At 31.9% G+C, this 18,088-nt stretch overlaps 2 protein-coding genes across 2 annotated transcripts; one reads left to right on the forward strand and one right to left on the reverse strand.

The window, feature by feature from the left end:
• The first annotated feature begins 3,635 nt into the window (after window positions 1-3,635).
• On the forward strand, window positions 3,636-5,181 carry LOC125219658 (blue copper protein-like). Its single transcript, XM_048121700.2, has 2 exons — window positions 3,636-3,856; window positions 4,638-5,181. The coding sequence occupies exons 1-2, from the start codon at window positions 3,688-3,690 to the stop codon at window positions 5,048-5,050; spliced, it is 582 nt and encodes a 193-aa protein (XP_047977657.2). The 5' UTR covers window positions 3,636-3,687; the 3' UTR covers window positions 5,051-5,181.
• Window positions 5,182-6,824: 1,643 nt separating this feature from the next.
• On the reverse strand, window positions 6,825-8,573 carry LOC125202778 (uncharacterized). The gene is made up of 3 exons (XM_048101242.2): window positions 8,416-8,573; window positions 8,168-8,329; window positions 6,825-7,202 (listed from the first exon to the last, which is right to left on the reverse strand). Exons 1-3 carry the CDS (start codon window positions 8,455-8,457, stop codon window positions 7,041-7,043), a joined length of 366 nt encoding a protein of 121 aa, XP_047957199.1. The 5' UTR covers window positions 8,458-8,573; the 3' UTR covers window positions 6,825-7,040.
• Between the last annotated feature and the right edge of the window lie 9,515 nt (window positions 8,574-18,088).

The raw sequence follows: 18,088 nt of genomic DNA on the forward strand, positions 1-18,088 counted from the left end.
CTACTATAAAATAAAATTAAATTTTAATGCAACATTTCACTGTGAGATCAAAGAAGTGGAATGGAATAACTTTTGCAATCCAAGTACACATCTTCCTAAATCTTGCCGCGATTGAAATCGAAAATTCAGACACAATATCTTCTAATTTACATATCTAATCTATAATTTGTTGCGATTGAAACGGAAAATTCGAACACATCTTCTAGTCCACATACCTAATCTACAATTTGTCGTGCAATAAAAACGAAAAATTCGAATACATCTTCTAATCCACATACCCAATCTACAATTTATCGCAATTGAAACGGAATATTCGGGACACATCTTCTAATCTACATACCTATCTACAATTTGTCGCGATTGAAACGAAAAATTCGAACACATCTTCTAGTCCACATACCTAATCCACAATTTGTCGCGCAATGGAAATGAAAAATTCGGATACATCTTCTAATCCACATACCCAATCTACAATTTGTTGCAATTGAAACGGAATATTCGGGACACATCTTCTAATCTACATACCTAATCTACAATTTGTCGCAATGGAAACGAAAAATTTGTACACATCTTCTAATCCACACACATTATCTACAAGTTGTCGCAATTGAAACGGTAAATACGGTCACATCTTCGAATCCACTACCTAATCTATTCATATAATAAGATTTATCTCTACATCCCAATTTGATTCGTTCTTTTGGAATATGCCTTTGTATCCGAACCATTAAACGTATCAGAAAAAAATGTAGAAGAGGAAAGTCCAAATCTTCATATATTTTTTAGTTTTTTCATTTTAATTAATCAGTAATTTCAGAATAAACTTTTGGATTTGGAAAATTGTCATAATTTATTTATGGATACATGATTAATAAACATTAACGAAAACACATTTACACACACAAAAAACAGAATCATTGATATTATCGATCTTACCAAATCGATATAAATTGGTTAAAACTATGAATTATCATAAAAGAAACAAAAGTAACTCGATTTAAGACTTGTGAGAAAAATTAAAAAAAATCAACCCAAACAAAGAAACTTCACTAAAAGAGTTTAAATTAATTTAAAAATATATTTTCTGAATTTCTGTAATATTAAATCTAAACCAATGAAGACAGAAAAACACGTCTTCAATGTATCTATCGAATTCATTGCATTTGGTCCCATTATGATTTTCAACGTTTATTATTTAGAAACATGACTGGACATAAAGAACGTGGATTATATTTTCTTCAAACTTTTTTCGTAATTTAGTCAAATAATTTGAAAAATAAGGATAATAACTTATCTTATAGAAAAGGATAAACTGATGTGCCTTGTTCTCTTATATGTGATAAAAGTAAACTTTTAATTTATTTATCAGAAACTGAAAAATATACAAAATGTAACATTTTGTGTGATTAATTGTTCTGTGTTTTTTGTTTTTGCTGTACTTAATTAGCTCTTAAATTTATCATTTTTAAGATAAAAACACATATTATTAGATAAAAATTGCATGTTGAATTAGGCGTGACAAAACACATATTATTAGATAAAAATTGCATATAAGAAAGGTGTGACAAAACACATCCCATATTGAATTAGCTTTATAATTGATTCAATAAATTTAAGAAGTTTTATATTTAGAAATTATGTTACTCAAGGAGTCCAAAATTGCGTCCCTTGTGAAAATCTCTTAAGCGCAATTTGAAGCAAGTTTATTACTCCCGAAACCACGCCCGAAAAGACAAATATACCCTAACTAAACTCTATGCCTATGGGCCTAAAGCTTCAGATCAAATAGGCTGGGCTTATGGGCCTAAAAATATGGTTTCTATCAATATTACTATATTGTTTCAGTTAATGAAACAGTAAATAGTTTATTTTGGTGTAGTGGTTGCACCATAATTTAGTCTTTACATAAGTCATGGTTCAAATATTTTCAACGCAATTTCAAACCTTAAATTATTAAGTTTGTTGGATATTGAATTTGGGCAAAAGACACTACCCACTTCCAATGACACATATCAGCCTGTAATATTTAAGTAAAAATAAAGCAATAGCTATAATGTTAGCGTAAAAAGGAAGGTGATAATTGATGGTGCATGGGAAATATTGTGGCACATGGACCCTAATCATCAACTACTCCAAAGTTGAAATATCACCAAATTTATTCTATACTCTCCAAAATCATCTCCTTTCCATTCCTTTCAACACATCAATCCTTAAATTCATATGATCTCTTCTTCACAATAACTTTTAAACGTTACTACATTCGTTACTTGTTAATTGAACGATTTCTTTTCGGCACGAAGTTTCAGAATAGTGTGTTAAATGGATGGTGAATAAAGTAAAAAAGAAAGTTATTTTTTGCTAAAATTAAAAAGGACTCAATTATCTTGGAACCCCTATAATAGAAAAATGACTCAATTAAAAAAGTTACATTTCTTATGGTTAAAAATGACTCAATTAAAAAAGGACATGATGGATCGGACCAGATTATGACCGATTTAACTGTGTGCGAGCCCGAATAGGAGTGGGGCTCCAATCCTTTTTTTAGACTAAAATTGGAATTTGACATACCAACATATGATTTATATCTCTTATCTATTAGTACTATTTGATGCCTCAAAGTGATAATATTGATAATACTTTGGAAATGTTGCTCAATTTTCTTTTAAGATTAGCAAACGCTTTATTGGGAAAAAAGAATTTCATTTTCACCTAATTCACCAACTCTTTCACTGCATACTAACATCTGTTATACCTGCTTCAAAACAAGACACATAACATAGTTGAAGGGGTGTCTTATTTTTAAAGCAATCATGGCTTTTTAGACTGTTTTTTTTTTATCACTTCTAGAACTAATTAACATGTTTGAAATATCATATAAAGTCGAGATATAGTAATAACCACAATAGTGTATGGCTTTCATTTCATTAGGTATGGAGTCTAGCTTACAATTTACCTAACACATTTTGGATGAGCGTGACAAATCCATTGTTTGATTTTAATCAAGGATATTTCTTGCTATCTTAAATATTGTCAAAAAATCACAACTCGTAACCACTTTTTATACTTTAATTGTATACTTTTTAATATAGTTATCGTCAGTAAATAATTTTAAATTTGTTGCCTAATGTAACCAAAATAGACTTAGTTGAATGAATTGTGGTTTATGGGGATGCTATATTTTCCGTGTTATTAAAACCAAAATTAATTAAAGTAAGACCCAACTTTGCTTTGATTCTTTGACTCAGAGTATTTGGATGAAATTCTTTATGATCATCAGTATGTTCTTGGATTTTTTCAGCATACACATCACATAGAAGCAAGAGAAGCTGAAAATTAGTAAAACATCATTCAATTTTCGGTATTTTAAACAAATTGTTGTGAAAAAATCATTTCATCACAAAGAAACACTATACAAATTAGTTGTCTCCAAATTCAGAACTCAAAATTTAGAATATATAATAGCAAAGTCAAATTTTATGAAAAGAATTCATATACTGTATTATCTTTCTCAATAGCATATTTGGTTGTGATGATTGGAATCTTTACAGGACATCTTTTACATCAAAAGATATAATGTAACTAGTCAGCAACTCCAAATCTCTCTCTCCCTCTTATATAAAGAAATGCTGCATGCATTTTCTTAGTATAATCCCCATCAAAACTACTCAAAAAAAAAGAGAAAAGAAAATGAGAATGGAGAGATTAAGAAGTGGAATTGCATGCTTGATGATAATATGTGGAATAGAAGCAGCTGCAGCAGCTGTTTTTACAGTAGGAGACACTTCTGGTTGGTCAATTGGTTCAGATTATAGCACTTGGGCTTCTGATAAGACCTTCTCCATTGGTGACACCCTTGGTATAATTATTTCTTTTTCTTCTCCTTATTTACATCATGTTTATTTTAGTTACATGGAGTATCGTCTTGTTTAAGATCATGAAACTGTATTTTTCACTAATATTTTTATCATCTATTGGAAAAGTAATAAAAACTATTTTTGGTCAAGAACTATGTCACTTAGTTTGTGATGTCCCTATAAATATGCTTCACTTATCTTGAAATAAATGGTGTATTAAGTTTAGGTACCAAAGTTGTATGACAGTTTGAATTTTATGTAAGATTTAAATATAAACTATTCTACTATCCCTCTGCTATAAGGAAGATGGTCCCTTCTTTGGGCGACACAAGATTTTATGCAGCTTTATTTTGTGTGTTAAGCGGAGAGAGTGAATAAAGTAGAGATAACAACTGTTTCCAATTTTAATAATGAGTCATCTTGGTTGGGACAAAAAAAAAGGAAAATGAGTCATTTTCAGGGAGACAGGCGGAATACTTAGTCAACACGAACATGCCAATAACATACACTCTTCAGCCCTATGTAACAAATCTTAATGACCAACTTAAAAACAAAGAATTTTAGCCAAATTGGCAAGAAGGCCCACAAATTTTCCGTAAACTAAATTGTTTTTGTCAATTTACCTAAAAACGAATTTCACCGACGAATTACCAACGGATACTCGTGCGTAGTAAATTATCGACTGATAATCTCTCGGTAAATTTTCGGACCGACTTTTCGAGGAAAATATTATTTCAATCCTTACATTAAAATATGGTAACATTGCACATAAAAATGTTGCAGTGTTCACATATCCACCGGGGCACACGGTGGACGAAGTGAGTGCGAGCGACTACAAGACATGCACGGTCGGCAACGCCATCGCCTCCGACAGCAGCGGCTCCACCTCCGTCTCTCTCAAGACCGCGGGCCCACACTACTACATATGCGGCGTCCCCGGCCACTGCGGCGGCGGAATGAAGCTCTCCATCACCGTATCAGCCGCCGCTGCAGGAGGAGGAGGAGTAGTGCCCGGAAACACCACGGTTTCTACGGCCCCACCTGCTGCCGTGACCGCGCTGCCGCCGCCTGCCAGCATCGCAGTTCCGGCCGGGGGCGGGTTCACGGATCCTTATGCCTCTTCGGCGAGGCTGTCGGCGGCGGCGGCGGCGGTCTTGGCGTTTCATGCTCTTGCAATTTTCATGTGTTTTGTATGAGAGTTAATTAATTATACTACCAGGATAGAGGCAGTGCTGATTTATGCATATTTTGCTATGTTTTTTCTACTTGTATTATGCATCATTGGATTATATTATTATATGTGTGTGCACTTGCTAGCTTATTTTTATTGTATAGTGTATATAACTTAATAGTAATGTACTAACTTCTAGCTATCTCTTAGGGCATCCACAATAACATGTGCACTATATTCCGTTAACGCTTTATATATCGTTCATGTACGTGCTTATCGACACAATCTATAAGTACTATCTTAGGCACGACATGACATCTATTCAAGGTGACTAAAACGTGACCAGATTTCTTCAACTATATTATGCTGGGGTTGACCATGTTGGTCTCTATCGCGTGCTGACTCAAGGCAAGCTGTGTAAGATCGGATACACACATTGAGTTAGTGGTGTCTTTGCCTACCAAATTAGGAGCGTTGAACCCTTCACCATGGATAATCATGTTTTGTTATAGTATGATGTATGCACGAACATATAATATCGGCTAAGACGTCCTTGTACTACATATGGCTCAAAATTAGGAGCGTTGAACCCTTCACCATGGATAATCATGTTTTCTTGCTAACTCATCATGCTTCTTCACAAATCGGGCTCTTTTCGGGTAAGTTGGACACGAAAAGGTCTTGACAAAAGTCGGCGACCATACCAGATGTCATCTTCGAGATAGTACCCATTTTGCAAACAATTGTACTGTTCTGCGTTTGACAATTTTTGAAAAAACAATGAAAGGGGGACATATTTGTGAGTTGTGACACAACCCTGTTTGCTAAACACATTTTTAGATGCTCAAACAAAAAGTAAAGTAGTAATTGACTAAATTATTGGCATATTAGAATATAGTAACTCATTATTTGAAAGGCCTTCAAAGTTCAAACAATTACATGCACTTTGATTACTAGTGATGTTTTATGATTAACATAAAGTGCATTACAGATTTTACCTCTTTTGAGGTTAAAGTGCATTACAGATTAGATCCATAATTTTAGGTGATATTCATATTCATTGGAACGGTGCGTTTCAGCTTTCTGTAATTATCAGAGGATCTGTCTACATTATTATACAAGATTTTTATGTAAAAGATAGGTAATCACTACTTTTTAGGTTTCCATCAGGGCCCTCGTGTTAATATCATTAGTTAAGTTAACTTAATTAGTGTAATTAAGTTAATTACCGAGAAGTCATATTGAATCCGGCTATAAATAAACTTTATCAACTATATATTGCTAGAGATAAAAAAGTATCACTTGTAGAATTGATAAATACTACTACCTCCGTCCCCCAAAATTTGCTACACTTTGACCCGACATGGGTTTTAAGAATTGTAATGGAAAGTGAGTTGAAAAAGTTGGTGGGATGTGGGTCCTACTTTTAAAGTATTAGTTTTATAATAAAATGTGAGTAGGAATTAGTTAGTGGAATATGTGGTCCACTACCAAAAATGGTAAAAGTGAAGTGTATCAAATTTTCAGGGACGGACCGAAATGGTAAACTGTATCAAATTTTCAGGGACAGAGGTAGTAATTACTAATTTCACCCATATAAGGGCTATGCCCTCTCTTGTAACCAAAAAAAAAAAACAATTACGAATAATGTTAATGTTCATAATATTTCCAACTGATCGAATTTCATGCAGTATCTAATTTGATCGATTTATAGAACAGCTAATACCAACTCATATATTACCTTTTCACTTTAATCATAATTAACATGGGAGCCAAAAGAATATTATCAACAAATAAAGTACACAAGAAAAAACTTTCACTAATTGTAGCTAGGCAAAAAGAGGAAAATATATGCCTTCATAAAAGTAATTAAGTACACAAGAAAAAGTGTCGAGATTGATATAATTAAGTAGTGGCTAGGAAAATGGTACAAATATTGAAACTTAGCAAACCATATATAGAACTATATTTATATGGGAAATATTTTGTCACATATATCTCATTCACTGAGTTGATTAAAACTTATTAAACCTAAAGCTTGTGGTAGTGTTGAAGTTGCCTTTGAAGAAGTGTGATTTCTCTGGGAAAATAAGGCGTTTGTAATGGTCTCCGTCGTGGCTCACACTATGACGCCTCTTACTCATAGGTTCCGTAGACCTCCTTGAAAATCGCAGCTCCTGTAACCCATAAACGCTAAATGATTTATGTTTGAGACCAAAAATCGCAATTTTGAGTCTATTTACCATTAAATGGTCTTTGAGTTTTTTTTTACAATTACCAATAAGAAAAAATGGATGAAAAAGAAAGTAGTACTACATGAAGAACTTTCTTTTTCACGTCATTGAAGAATTATTATCCATCTATCATTTAATCTCGCCGGCGACAATTTGAGTATGCTTCACATACTAATTAACTAGTGTTAGAAAATACAATAAAACTAAAAAAAAAACAGTGTATAAATTTTGTAGTATAGCCGCAAATGTAGTATAAAAAAGTAAAGTTAGAGCTTTTACTTTTACTCACATTTTGCGGAATGTAAACATTTATTTGTGGGTCCTACTTCTTGGATCGTAAAGCTAAAAAAATCCTTCCTATAACTAGAGTTAAATATATATTGATACTATTATACTACATGGTGTAAAGAAAAAAAAAACAGACTATATATATTAAATTAGTAAAAGTGAAGCAGATCAGATCTTGTTTTAAATACTCGTAATAAATGATTTACTTTAAAATGAAGAAACTTTTAATACAACCTTAATTATGAATCATATAAATTCGAGATCTCACTATTTTAAATTCTTAACTTTTTTTATAAATTAACTTAGTTTTCGTTGTTCATTTAATTTTGCCATGCGTAACGGTTTATTACAGTACTATACAAACTCCAGTTTAGTAAATAACGTAATGGAACACTCATTAAACAGAACTACATAGTGCATGGATTCTTCAATTGGACTAACAAAATTCAAATTGATTTCCTAATTATCTTTAGTGACCAAAAAATTCAACTCAAGAAAATAAAAACCACTACTATTTCCTAATTCCAAGTCAAACAAATAGTCTTGACTAGTAAACTCAATAATCTTTCACAAAAATAATGTCACATTTATATGTTAGAAAGAAAATGAAGAAAACTAACACTGGAGCTAGGGAAGGGGCACTCGACCGGTTTGTCTCCCGGCGGCGGCGCAATGGGGCGCTGAACCGGCCAGAAATCGGAAGCGCCGTCGTCTCCAACAACCGCATCGCCGCCGTCAGTATTCATCTCAGTGATCTCACTGCTCGTGCTTTTTCTGCCAATCTATATTAAAACGCACAAACTAGTTAGTATTAATATAAATAAATATAAAAATGAAGACGTTTTGAATTAAATTATAAAAATCTCACAGCATCTTTTTTGGGAGGAAAGCCCATTTGGAAGAACGACATGGAAATGGTGAGTTTTCAGCAAAAGGCTTCGATTTTATTGTTGTGAGACAGTGAGAGAAAGAAGTAAAGGAATGAGTTGGCATATGATTGGATCTTCTCAACAGTGAAAGTTTGAGAACAGAAATTCTTGGGTTTTACCTTTTTTTGATTCTTTTTGTGGGGCTCAAACTTTCGTTTACTTTGAGAAATGCCACCGTTTTGTTTGAAAATCTATGCACACCATGTCGAGAATAAAGCTATTTGAGAGCTATTTGTGGCTCGAATCCAAAATAGTTCTTTCCAAGCTTGAGTTGATAGTAAATGAGTCGAGATCGGGCCCAATTCCAAGCTCAATAATTTAATCGAGCTAAGGTCGTGTTTTGCAATAGTGTTCGGTTCGTTGGGCTCATACATGTTCGCATGTGTTTGCTCACAAATAATACTAATTAAAGTTTGTTAAATCGAACAAGTTCATCAAACTTTTAACCAAACTATAGTGAAAAAAAACTTACTAATTTTTTAAGGATATAAAAATAAAGACCCAATTACTTGCGATGGAATATGATAACAACAATTTAGGACGGAATTACCTTTACTAAATTGAGGACATATTAACTTAATCTTTTTTTTTTAGTACGCTTCCATTTACGCCTTTAATTGAATTAAAAAATGTTTTTAACGGATTTTTGTGTTTGTAGTACTAGTATATTAGCTTTGTGTATCTCAACTTGAACTAATGGATTGTTTCCATTCAATGTGGATGAGATTCAGTGGCCTACTTCCCGTATTCGTTTTATTTCTTCATTAGAGCATGCGCAACAAGGCTCGATATAACAATCTAGATTACGTTAAACGAAAGTATGTTTAGCTATGATGTAGATATTTTGATACAAGCCCAAATGTAGGGTCAACATTGAAATATTTTAAAAGTTAGGTTAAAATAAAAAAATATAAGTTAATTAAAGTGTCTGCGTTTCATAATTAGTCCCTTAATTTGCAAATGACTAGTGTATAAATAATAGGGCGTAAAAGAGAGTTACAATGCATGAGATATTTACATGTGAGTATTTTATACTATATCTGTTCCACATTAATAGAGGCATTTCATTATACACACTTATTTTGAAAAAATAATTATAAATAGTTAAAGTGAAGAAAATGTAAAATGAGAGAATATTGTAGATAAGTCTCTTCTCTACATTATATTATTCTCTCTTTTACTTTACTCTCTCTCCACTTTAATTATTTGAGTATCATTTTTTCATAACGAGTGCAGAAAATAAAATGCCTCTATAGTCTATTACTATAGAACGGAGGGAGTATATAAAAATGTATAGTAATAAAAAATTAGTCAAACCACTCCACCACCAGTAGATTTTAAGATGGAACCTTATTAAAGTTTTATTGTTCTTTTTTTTTTTACATATTAGTATTTACGTCTCAATGAATAGAGAACTATGATCTCTGAAAAAATCTAACATAGTACTACCACGATAAGTTTCGGGTTTGAGTTGTATGTGCCTTAAGACATAGTTACAAGGAATGAGTGGTCATACTTAAATATTAACTGATGCGACTGACTCACGTAGATGGGCATGTTGAGATGAGTATTTATACTAGCGTTGTTCTATAATGAAATGTGGAGTTAAAAAAATGCATTACTCATTCCGTCCCATAATAAGAGTCACATTTTGCTATTTTAGTTTGTTCCCAATAAAAGTTACATTTCACTTTTACCATAAATAATAAGTAGGTCTCACATTTCACTAATTCACTTCATCCATATTCTATTTTAAAATTAATACTATAAAAAAAAGTAGACCGTATATTCCACAAATCTTTACAACCACTACTTTGTACATTTCTTAAAATATGTGTCCACATCAAATGTGACTCCTTTTATATGACGGAGGGAGTATCAATTTAAAGACCTAGTGAATTATTCTTTCGATCACCAATTATTTTATTGATGGAACTATTAGAGCTTTGATTGGTTTTTTCCTTTTCATGTGTATCAAATACGCTTTAATGGAATGAGAGAGACAATACCTATGTAGCCTTAGTACTTCATATTTCATTCTCCAATCAAGAAAATGACATTGTAAGCAAGGGTTGATCTTTATAAAGAGTGAACTATAAAATATGGTTTTTATACAATAGTGTTTGCAATTTTTCCGCACCTCTTATAAATAAATATAATATACAAATAAAAACACACCCACACGCACAACGTGCACGCATTGCATATACGCATACAGAATACATATACTACACACAAACACATACTCCCTCCGTTCCATAGTAGTAGAGTCATTTCGCCATTTTGGTACATTTCATAGTAGTAGAGTCATTTCCTTTTTTGGTAAAAGCCAACACATTTCTTCCCACCTCCTTTACTCTCTCTTACTTTATTCTCTCTACGAGCATTCCCAATGGGTTCCCTTAAAACTCCCTTATTTCTCCCTTATTTCTGCCACATCAGCGCCACATCAGCACCATAATTTATCCCCAGTTTTTAGCCAACTTTTAGCCAACTGCTCCAATGGTTTCTCCCTTATTTCTCCCTTATTTCTCCCTAACTCAACATTTCATTTTTACAAATTTAGCCGTTAAAAATAAAAAAACGTCGAATTATCGCCGAATCGCGCCCACAGTGGGCGGCGATGATTCGGCGATTTTTCGGCGATGAATCGCCGGATGGCGTTAAATCGGGAGAAAAATCGCCGATTTTTCGCCGAATTCCTTTCATTGGTCGGCGAAAACTCGGCGATTTTCGGCGAAAAGTCGCCGAGTTTTCGCCGACGCCATTGGGAGTGCTCTACATCTCTCTACCTTTTTCATTTCCTATTTTTATCTTCATTTATTTAACTTACCTAACATAACTTTTTCTTAATCTCCGTCCCAAAAAAAAATGCCTCAACTGCTGTGAAACGGAGGGAGTACTAATTAGCACCCAACACGACCGCAACATATACTGGATACAATCACACACAATACACACACTGAATTCTAAAACGCGGTAACTCTAATAACTTTAATTTATTTAGATATCAAATGGACTATCACACTTTACCCAAAAAAAAAAATGGTACAATCCATCTCGGCCTACTAAATAGCCCGATTGAATTGAGCCCACTCCAAAATGATACTCCTCCGTATGACTCTCTCTCCACCCCCATTTCACACAACAACAATTAAATTTGTTAAAGTACATGTGAATCACTTGAAGTATTTGCTAGGTTCTCAATATTATGACTACGCAACATTTTTTAAAAACATCATTCTTACATAAGTTACAATACATTCATAAGTACGGTGTATTACTTTTCTGGGACTTCCTAATAATGTGAGCAATTTCATTTTTGACGAAAAAACAAAACGTCTATTCCTTTATAGTATTTTATTCCATCAGGCATCAACTAACTTATTCTTTTTTATCTATCATATTTTTTCCGTTCACCTATTTTATTTTATTTTTATTAATTTTTTTAACATAATTTCTTAATCTCTGTGTCAAAAAATTTAATTTGTCTCAACTTAGTTGGGACGGATGGAGTATTACATATATGAATCAACATATTAACCCTATATAGAATGTTAATTATGAAGTTATTATTAATCATTTAACTGCTTTAGAGCATACTGTCCAAGTAATGATTATACTACATGATTATTTTGTTTAACATAATTTAAGGGTTTTCTTGTTTTATATTTTTATTTTCGTACAATTTATAGATATAATTTCAAGTTACCTTTCAAAACTAGCTATTTGTTGTAGTTAGTGATCGTGCCCATTTATGTAGAGATCAACGCCATTTGCCTGCGATTTTGGTGGAAATTGGATCGTTCATTATTTATATAAAATGAACTCAATAAGGTATTATTTATTTACTCAAACTACGTTTAACAAAAAAAAGAAAAGAAAAGAAATCAAACTAACATCCACGATACAAAAAATTATACTTCAAGGATTGGAATAACCTAGTCGACGAGCTCTTGCGTGTTGCCATGTTCACTAGCACTTTTATTCTTTTAGCGCACCCTCTAAATTCTATTCATGAAAAGTACAAAATTTTGAAACTTATAAAGAAAAAAAAAATACTATATATCTACAATTCTTTTAATAAAAGAGGTTCAACACAATATTTCAAGCATTAATATATCAACCTTAAAATCTAATGGAGTATTTTCTTAAAGAAAATATTTAATTATATGATGACATTAACACCTCTTCAATCATAGACATGATCTTCTGAGTACGTGAAGTACTTGTCTTGAAACGGTGTCGTGTCTATGAAGAAGAATTCTACTATACCTGCAATTAAATAATTACATCTTCTTTAAGCAATTAATTAATTGATGAATAAATTTGAAAAATAAATATAAAGTTTGGTTATAAATTATAATTACAAACATGCACAGAGAATAAAAGATTTCGTACAAAACCATATGCTATCTCTTGCTTTGATGATGCGACCCAATTGTACGAATGTGTCACCTCTATAGTCATATTTTCCCAACACTACACATAATTTCCACGTTTAGGAAAAAAGCATTAAAAATTTTCTCTACAACAAGCAATTTTATAAAGTACTTATTTTTTAAATGGAAACATTTTGAAAACATATACTTGTATTCTTATTTTCTAGAAAAACGGTCTCATTTTGGCGTTTTGAAAATATGTTACTTTGGATTTGTAAAAACTACTCTTACAATGCCTATTTTAATCATTATTTATACTATTCCTAAGGTGTAATTCATTGTTTTGTTTGTGTATAATGTCAGAAATGTAGAATTCAAATTTGTTAGAATTCATGTAAGTAAAACAATCATAGAAAAACAAAAAGAATTATGAAAGAGATCAAAGTACCATTGTACCACATCTTTTGCAAAGAAGGAGCAGTGTACATATCAGTGAAGGATTGGTGGAAGGCAGCTTCGTCAATCAATCCATCTTCATAAAAATTGTGACCCGTTGATATAACAAAACCAATATTCATCTTTCTCTGTTGTGATGCCCATCTTATTAATAACCAAACATCTAATTAGTTTAAAGAAGGCTAAATAAGGTGTGACCCGAGTTTAAATAAATATGGTTAGAGGTAAAATGGAACTTTATCATAATCACTTCAGTACTTATAATGAGGCAACTACATCCCTTCTATGTATTAAAAATAAAATAGGCAATTACATTAAAAAGATAAAAAAAAAATTAACCATTCTTGTCTCACTCTTGTTCTTAGTATAACTGACGTACTACTAGTAGTTTACAACCAAAAATCTTCTTAAAGGTGATTTAACCATATTTTACCTCTAATTCTTGACCAAATATTCATTAGCCATGTACTCCCTCCGTCCCCGAATACTTGACACGGTTTGATCCGGCACGGGTTTTAAGAAATATAATGGAAAGTGTGTTGAAAAAGTTGGTGGAATGTGGGTTCTACTTTTAAATATTAATTTTATAATAAATGTGAGTAGGAATGAGTTAGTGGAATATGAGGTCCACTACCAAAAATGGAAAAAGTGAACTGTGTCAAGTATTCGGGGACGGACCGAAATGACAAACTGTGTCAAGTATTCGGGGACGGAGGGAGTAGTATTTTGACTGTATTTTTGCCTCAAATAGACACTCGGCCCACAAAACTTCTTAGTTAGAAATTGGATACAATTATTCACAGCACAAAGGTTTTAATTAAGGTTTACTCAAATGTATTAAGAGAAAAATATCGCTATTCTTGTTATTTTTATTATTTATGTTTTTTTCATTATATTTTTACGATAGCCAAATGGGTTTTTTGTAAACTCTAGTATATAATTACTAGTCTTGACGGGTAATTGTACTTTTACATCATGCTAAATGTCACGACTAACAACATTTGATTTAAATGTCATGTACTTATTGTCGAATATTCGATTAAATTGACTACTTAATTTAAATGAAAGTCATGAGTTTAGCACCATATCAATATTTTAGAATTGGATATATTGTTTAAGCAAGCAACAATATATAGACATGTTAGCGTGGAGATCGGTTTTCCTTAAAAATAATATCCTTCAAATTATTCAGATATAGAGCAAGTGGTATAATATCCTTCAAAAGTACTCCATCCATGGAATTACGCGCGTGTTTCGGACTTGTATGTAACAAATTAATTTATTACTACTACTATAAAACAATCTGTCCTACCAATTTAATAAGATTGGTTAATTTTGAGGAACTCACATCTCAAATTTGATGCATAGAATACTCATGAAGATATATATATGTTAGGATTCGAACTCAAAAAAATCAATCAAGAACAAGAAGAGCACTACCGAAATGGAAAGACAAGAAATGAGAGCACACAAAGAATTACGTGGTTCGGCAATCTCTTGCCTACGTCCACAGAGAAGAAACGATGGGATTTATTGATCTAAGTGTGAATGATGAGATGTGTCACTCTCTACAAATCTGAAACGCTCAAGCTAATCTCAAGAAAGCTAACTATCAAATTGTAGCTATGAGTCGAGAATGTATGTGTGTTGTGTGTAACTCTCTGATTCAAATAAGCTATATACAAGAGAATTCAATCAAGATCTACTAACTAATCTTCAAGTAGCAAATCCGTTATAACCGTTTTTCCCAACTGCTAGTTCAGCTCTAACAACCAAGCTCACCCTCTGCTTCTCTTGCTTAAGCCCAACGCTCCCAGCTCAAATATAGAATCACAAAGTTGCAACGGTCACACCTTCACAATATATACTGTTAAACGATTTTAAAATATAAATATTTCAGTTACACATTCACATTCACATTTCTTGTCTTCGTCCATAAACTATGCAACTCTAATGTCACGGAAGTTACAAAGAATTTTACCCCTATGAAGTGGAGTAGTTTTAAAAACAAAAAGCTCTAATCGAAGAACAATGATCAAGCAATTCTAAAATAATCTCACGTGCATGGAAGTTCACAATCTTCAAAAATCTAAAGCAACTGATGTGTAATGCCAACACACATACCAATAAACAATTAAGGGATGTCGCACACACGCAACAAATCAACAGATCAAACAAGATCGAGGGACACAAACATTAAACAACAAATCAACTGAGTTGTTGTAGTTAAAACGTTTTGAAAGAATATGTATAGCAAATTTGGTGAAAATTTGTCAACTGTCAACCAAAAAATGAGTACTCCTCCATATTTTACTCAAAAAGCTCAAATGAGATTTGTTTAAGTACCATTAGAGCAGATTGCTTAATCCATTCTAAGTTTTAGAATGTCATTAGAGATTGTCTTAGTTCCTTAAGGTGTCCTAAAATTTGTCTTTCCAATAAAATGAATAACATGTGACAGATTAACTCAACATTAACATGTGGCTTGAATCCAATATAGTTCATTCGAAGCTTGAATTGATAGTAAATGAGTCGAGATATATTGTGCCCAATTTCGAGATCAATAATTTTACTGAGCCAAGGTCGGTTTTGCATATGTTTGCTCACAAATACTAAAGTTTGTTAAATCGAACATTTTTGCCTAATTCATGTATTATTTTTATTTTTTTATCATTAGAGAATGCACAATATAATAAAGCCCGATTTAACAGTCCTGATGACGTTTAAAAGTATCATGATCAGCCATGATGGAAATATTTGATACAAACCCAAACATTTTAAACGTTAGGTTAAAATTTAGAAAAATGAGTTAATTAAAGTGTCTGCCCTGTTTTCAAAAATTATCCCTTGATATGTAAATGTTAGAGCATTTAAAAGACTAGCAGTGAGGTATTTTTTTTTTAAGTCAAATGCTTTTGTATAATTAATTGATACGTCAGCGGTGAGTTTTTATATAAAAACTGTAGAGTAAAAAAAATAACTACTCCACCACCACTAAAAGATTTTGAGATGGAACCTTATAAAATTTAACATGGTAGTCAAATAAGTTGTGTTTGAGTCATACGTGCCTTGCTGAAATAATTGAAATAATAAATAAAATGTAAAGTTTGTGATATTTTAAAGTCAGTGAAAAATACTAAAATTTGGTTAAAGTTTAGTTTTAGAGACTAATACTATCGCTTATTTATTTGTTTAATTCTTTCATTATTCAGTTATTTATTAAGTATGATTATATTAGGATTAAAAAAAAAGAATAGATTAGGAAGTAGGATGCAGAAAAAGCTCATAATCATTAATTCATAATGTATAGGATTGAGGCCCTGATTTCTGACATTGTACTTATCAAGTTTGGTTAGAATGTGTATTGTTAGCCAATATTGCAAATTAGAGAACCTTAATAGGCAATAGTGTGTGCACTGCTACATTTGAAAAAAATCAATGTCAGACTGTCAGTACTTTGATTTTTTAGTTTTCTTCTCTTCTGCATCTAACTTAACTCAATTCCAAAATATAACAGTGTGAATGTTTGGCTTGCAGGTGGACTGAATGGAATGGAAATTAGAAAATTCATGAAGGTGCTGCAAGTTGAGACATTTTCAATAAGAGGAATAACATACTTATATTGAACTTGTCTGTACTGTAATTTAGATAATAAAGTAATACTCCCTCCGTCCCCTATTAGGAGTCACTATTTGACCGGATACGGATTTTAAGAAATGTAAAGAAAAGTTAGTTGAAAAAGTTAGTGTAATGTGTGACTCATTTTTTTTATATTGGTTTTATAATAAAATGTGAGTGAATTGGGTTAGTGGAATGTGGGACCTACTTATTATTTATGGTAAAAGTAAAGTGTGACTCTTAATTGGGGACGGATCGAAATGGAAAAGTGTGACTTTTAATGGGGTACTTAAGGAGTAGTAGAAAAAGATGTGCAATATGCGTGAACTTTCAATATATTGACTAGTGACAAATAGTTTCCTATATTTCAACTTTACTCATTCTCGCTGTGGTCCACTACAATACTGAAACAACATTTTCTTATTCTTAAATTAATAGTAGTATTTGATGATAATGCACTTTATACACAGTTACTTTTATTTGAATAGTCATGTCATGCTTGATTTAATTTGAAAGTAGGTAGAGCATATACATATTGTCTCTCAGTATGATAGGTTCAGTCACTTTTGCAAAACTTCTTAAACTGTAGAGTCCTATTTAATAGTCCTATTTAATTATAACACGAATTTTAAAATAATCTAAATAAAAGTGTATTGAATAAGTTAATGGTATAATAATTTGATTCATATATATTAATTTTATTATAAAATATAAGTGAAATAAGTTAATGGAACGTAACATTTATATATATTATTTATAATAAAAATGAAATATGATTCTTCTTGAGACAGACAAAATGGCTACACAAGATTTCTATTCTGAAACGGAGGAAGTATATTGCTTAAATTACCAAATCTTGGCTCAAACTTCTGGAGAATGCGAAATTCACCAACTCAAACAAGCATAGAGAGCCAACTAGTGATTTAAAGAGAATGTCATTTGCTTAAATATGATTTTAAAAAAATGACATATTGCCTTTGTTCCCAAAAAAAATCTTGATTTTTTCAATTTAGTCCGTTCATCAGAATTAGTCTATATTTATTTAAAACAAGTTTCTATCTTTAATGAGATTAGTTATATTTTTTTATACTAATAATATTTTAATCACTTCATTTCACCCGTCTCTTATTTTTACTGTTTTTGTATTAAAAGTATG

This window comes from Salvia hispanica, chromosome 2 (genome assembly GCF_029641045.1).
Source record: "Salvia hispanica isolate PSC_SH4W2 chromosome 2, Shi_PSC_v1, whole genome shotgun sequence".
In the NCBI taxonomy this organism is placed as follows: Eukaryota; Viridiplantae; Streptophyta; class Magnoliopsida; order Lamiales; family Lamiaceae; genus Salvia; species Salvia hispanica.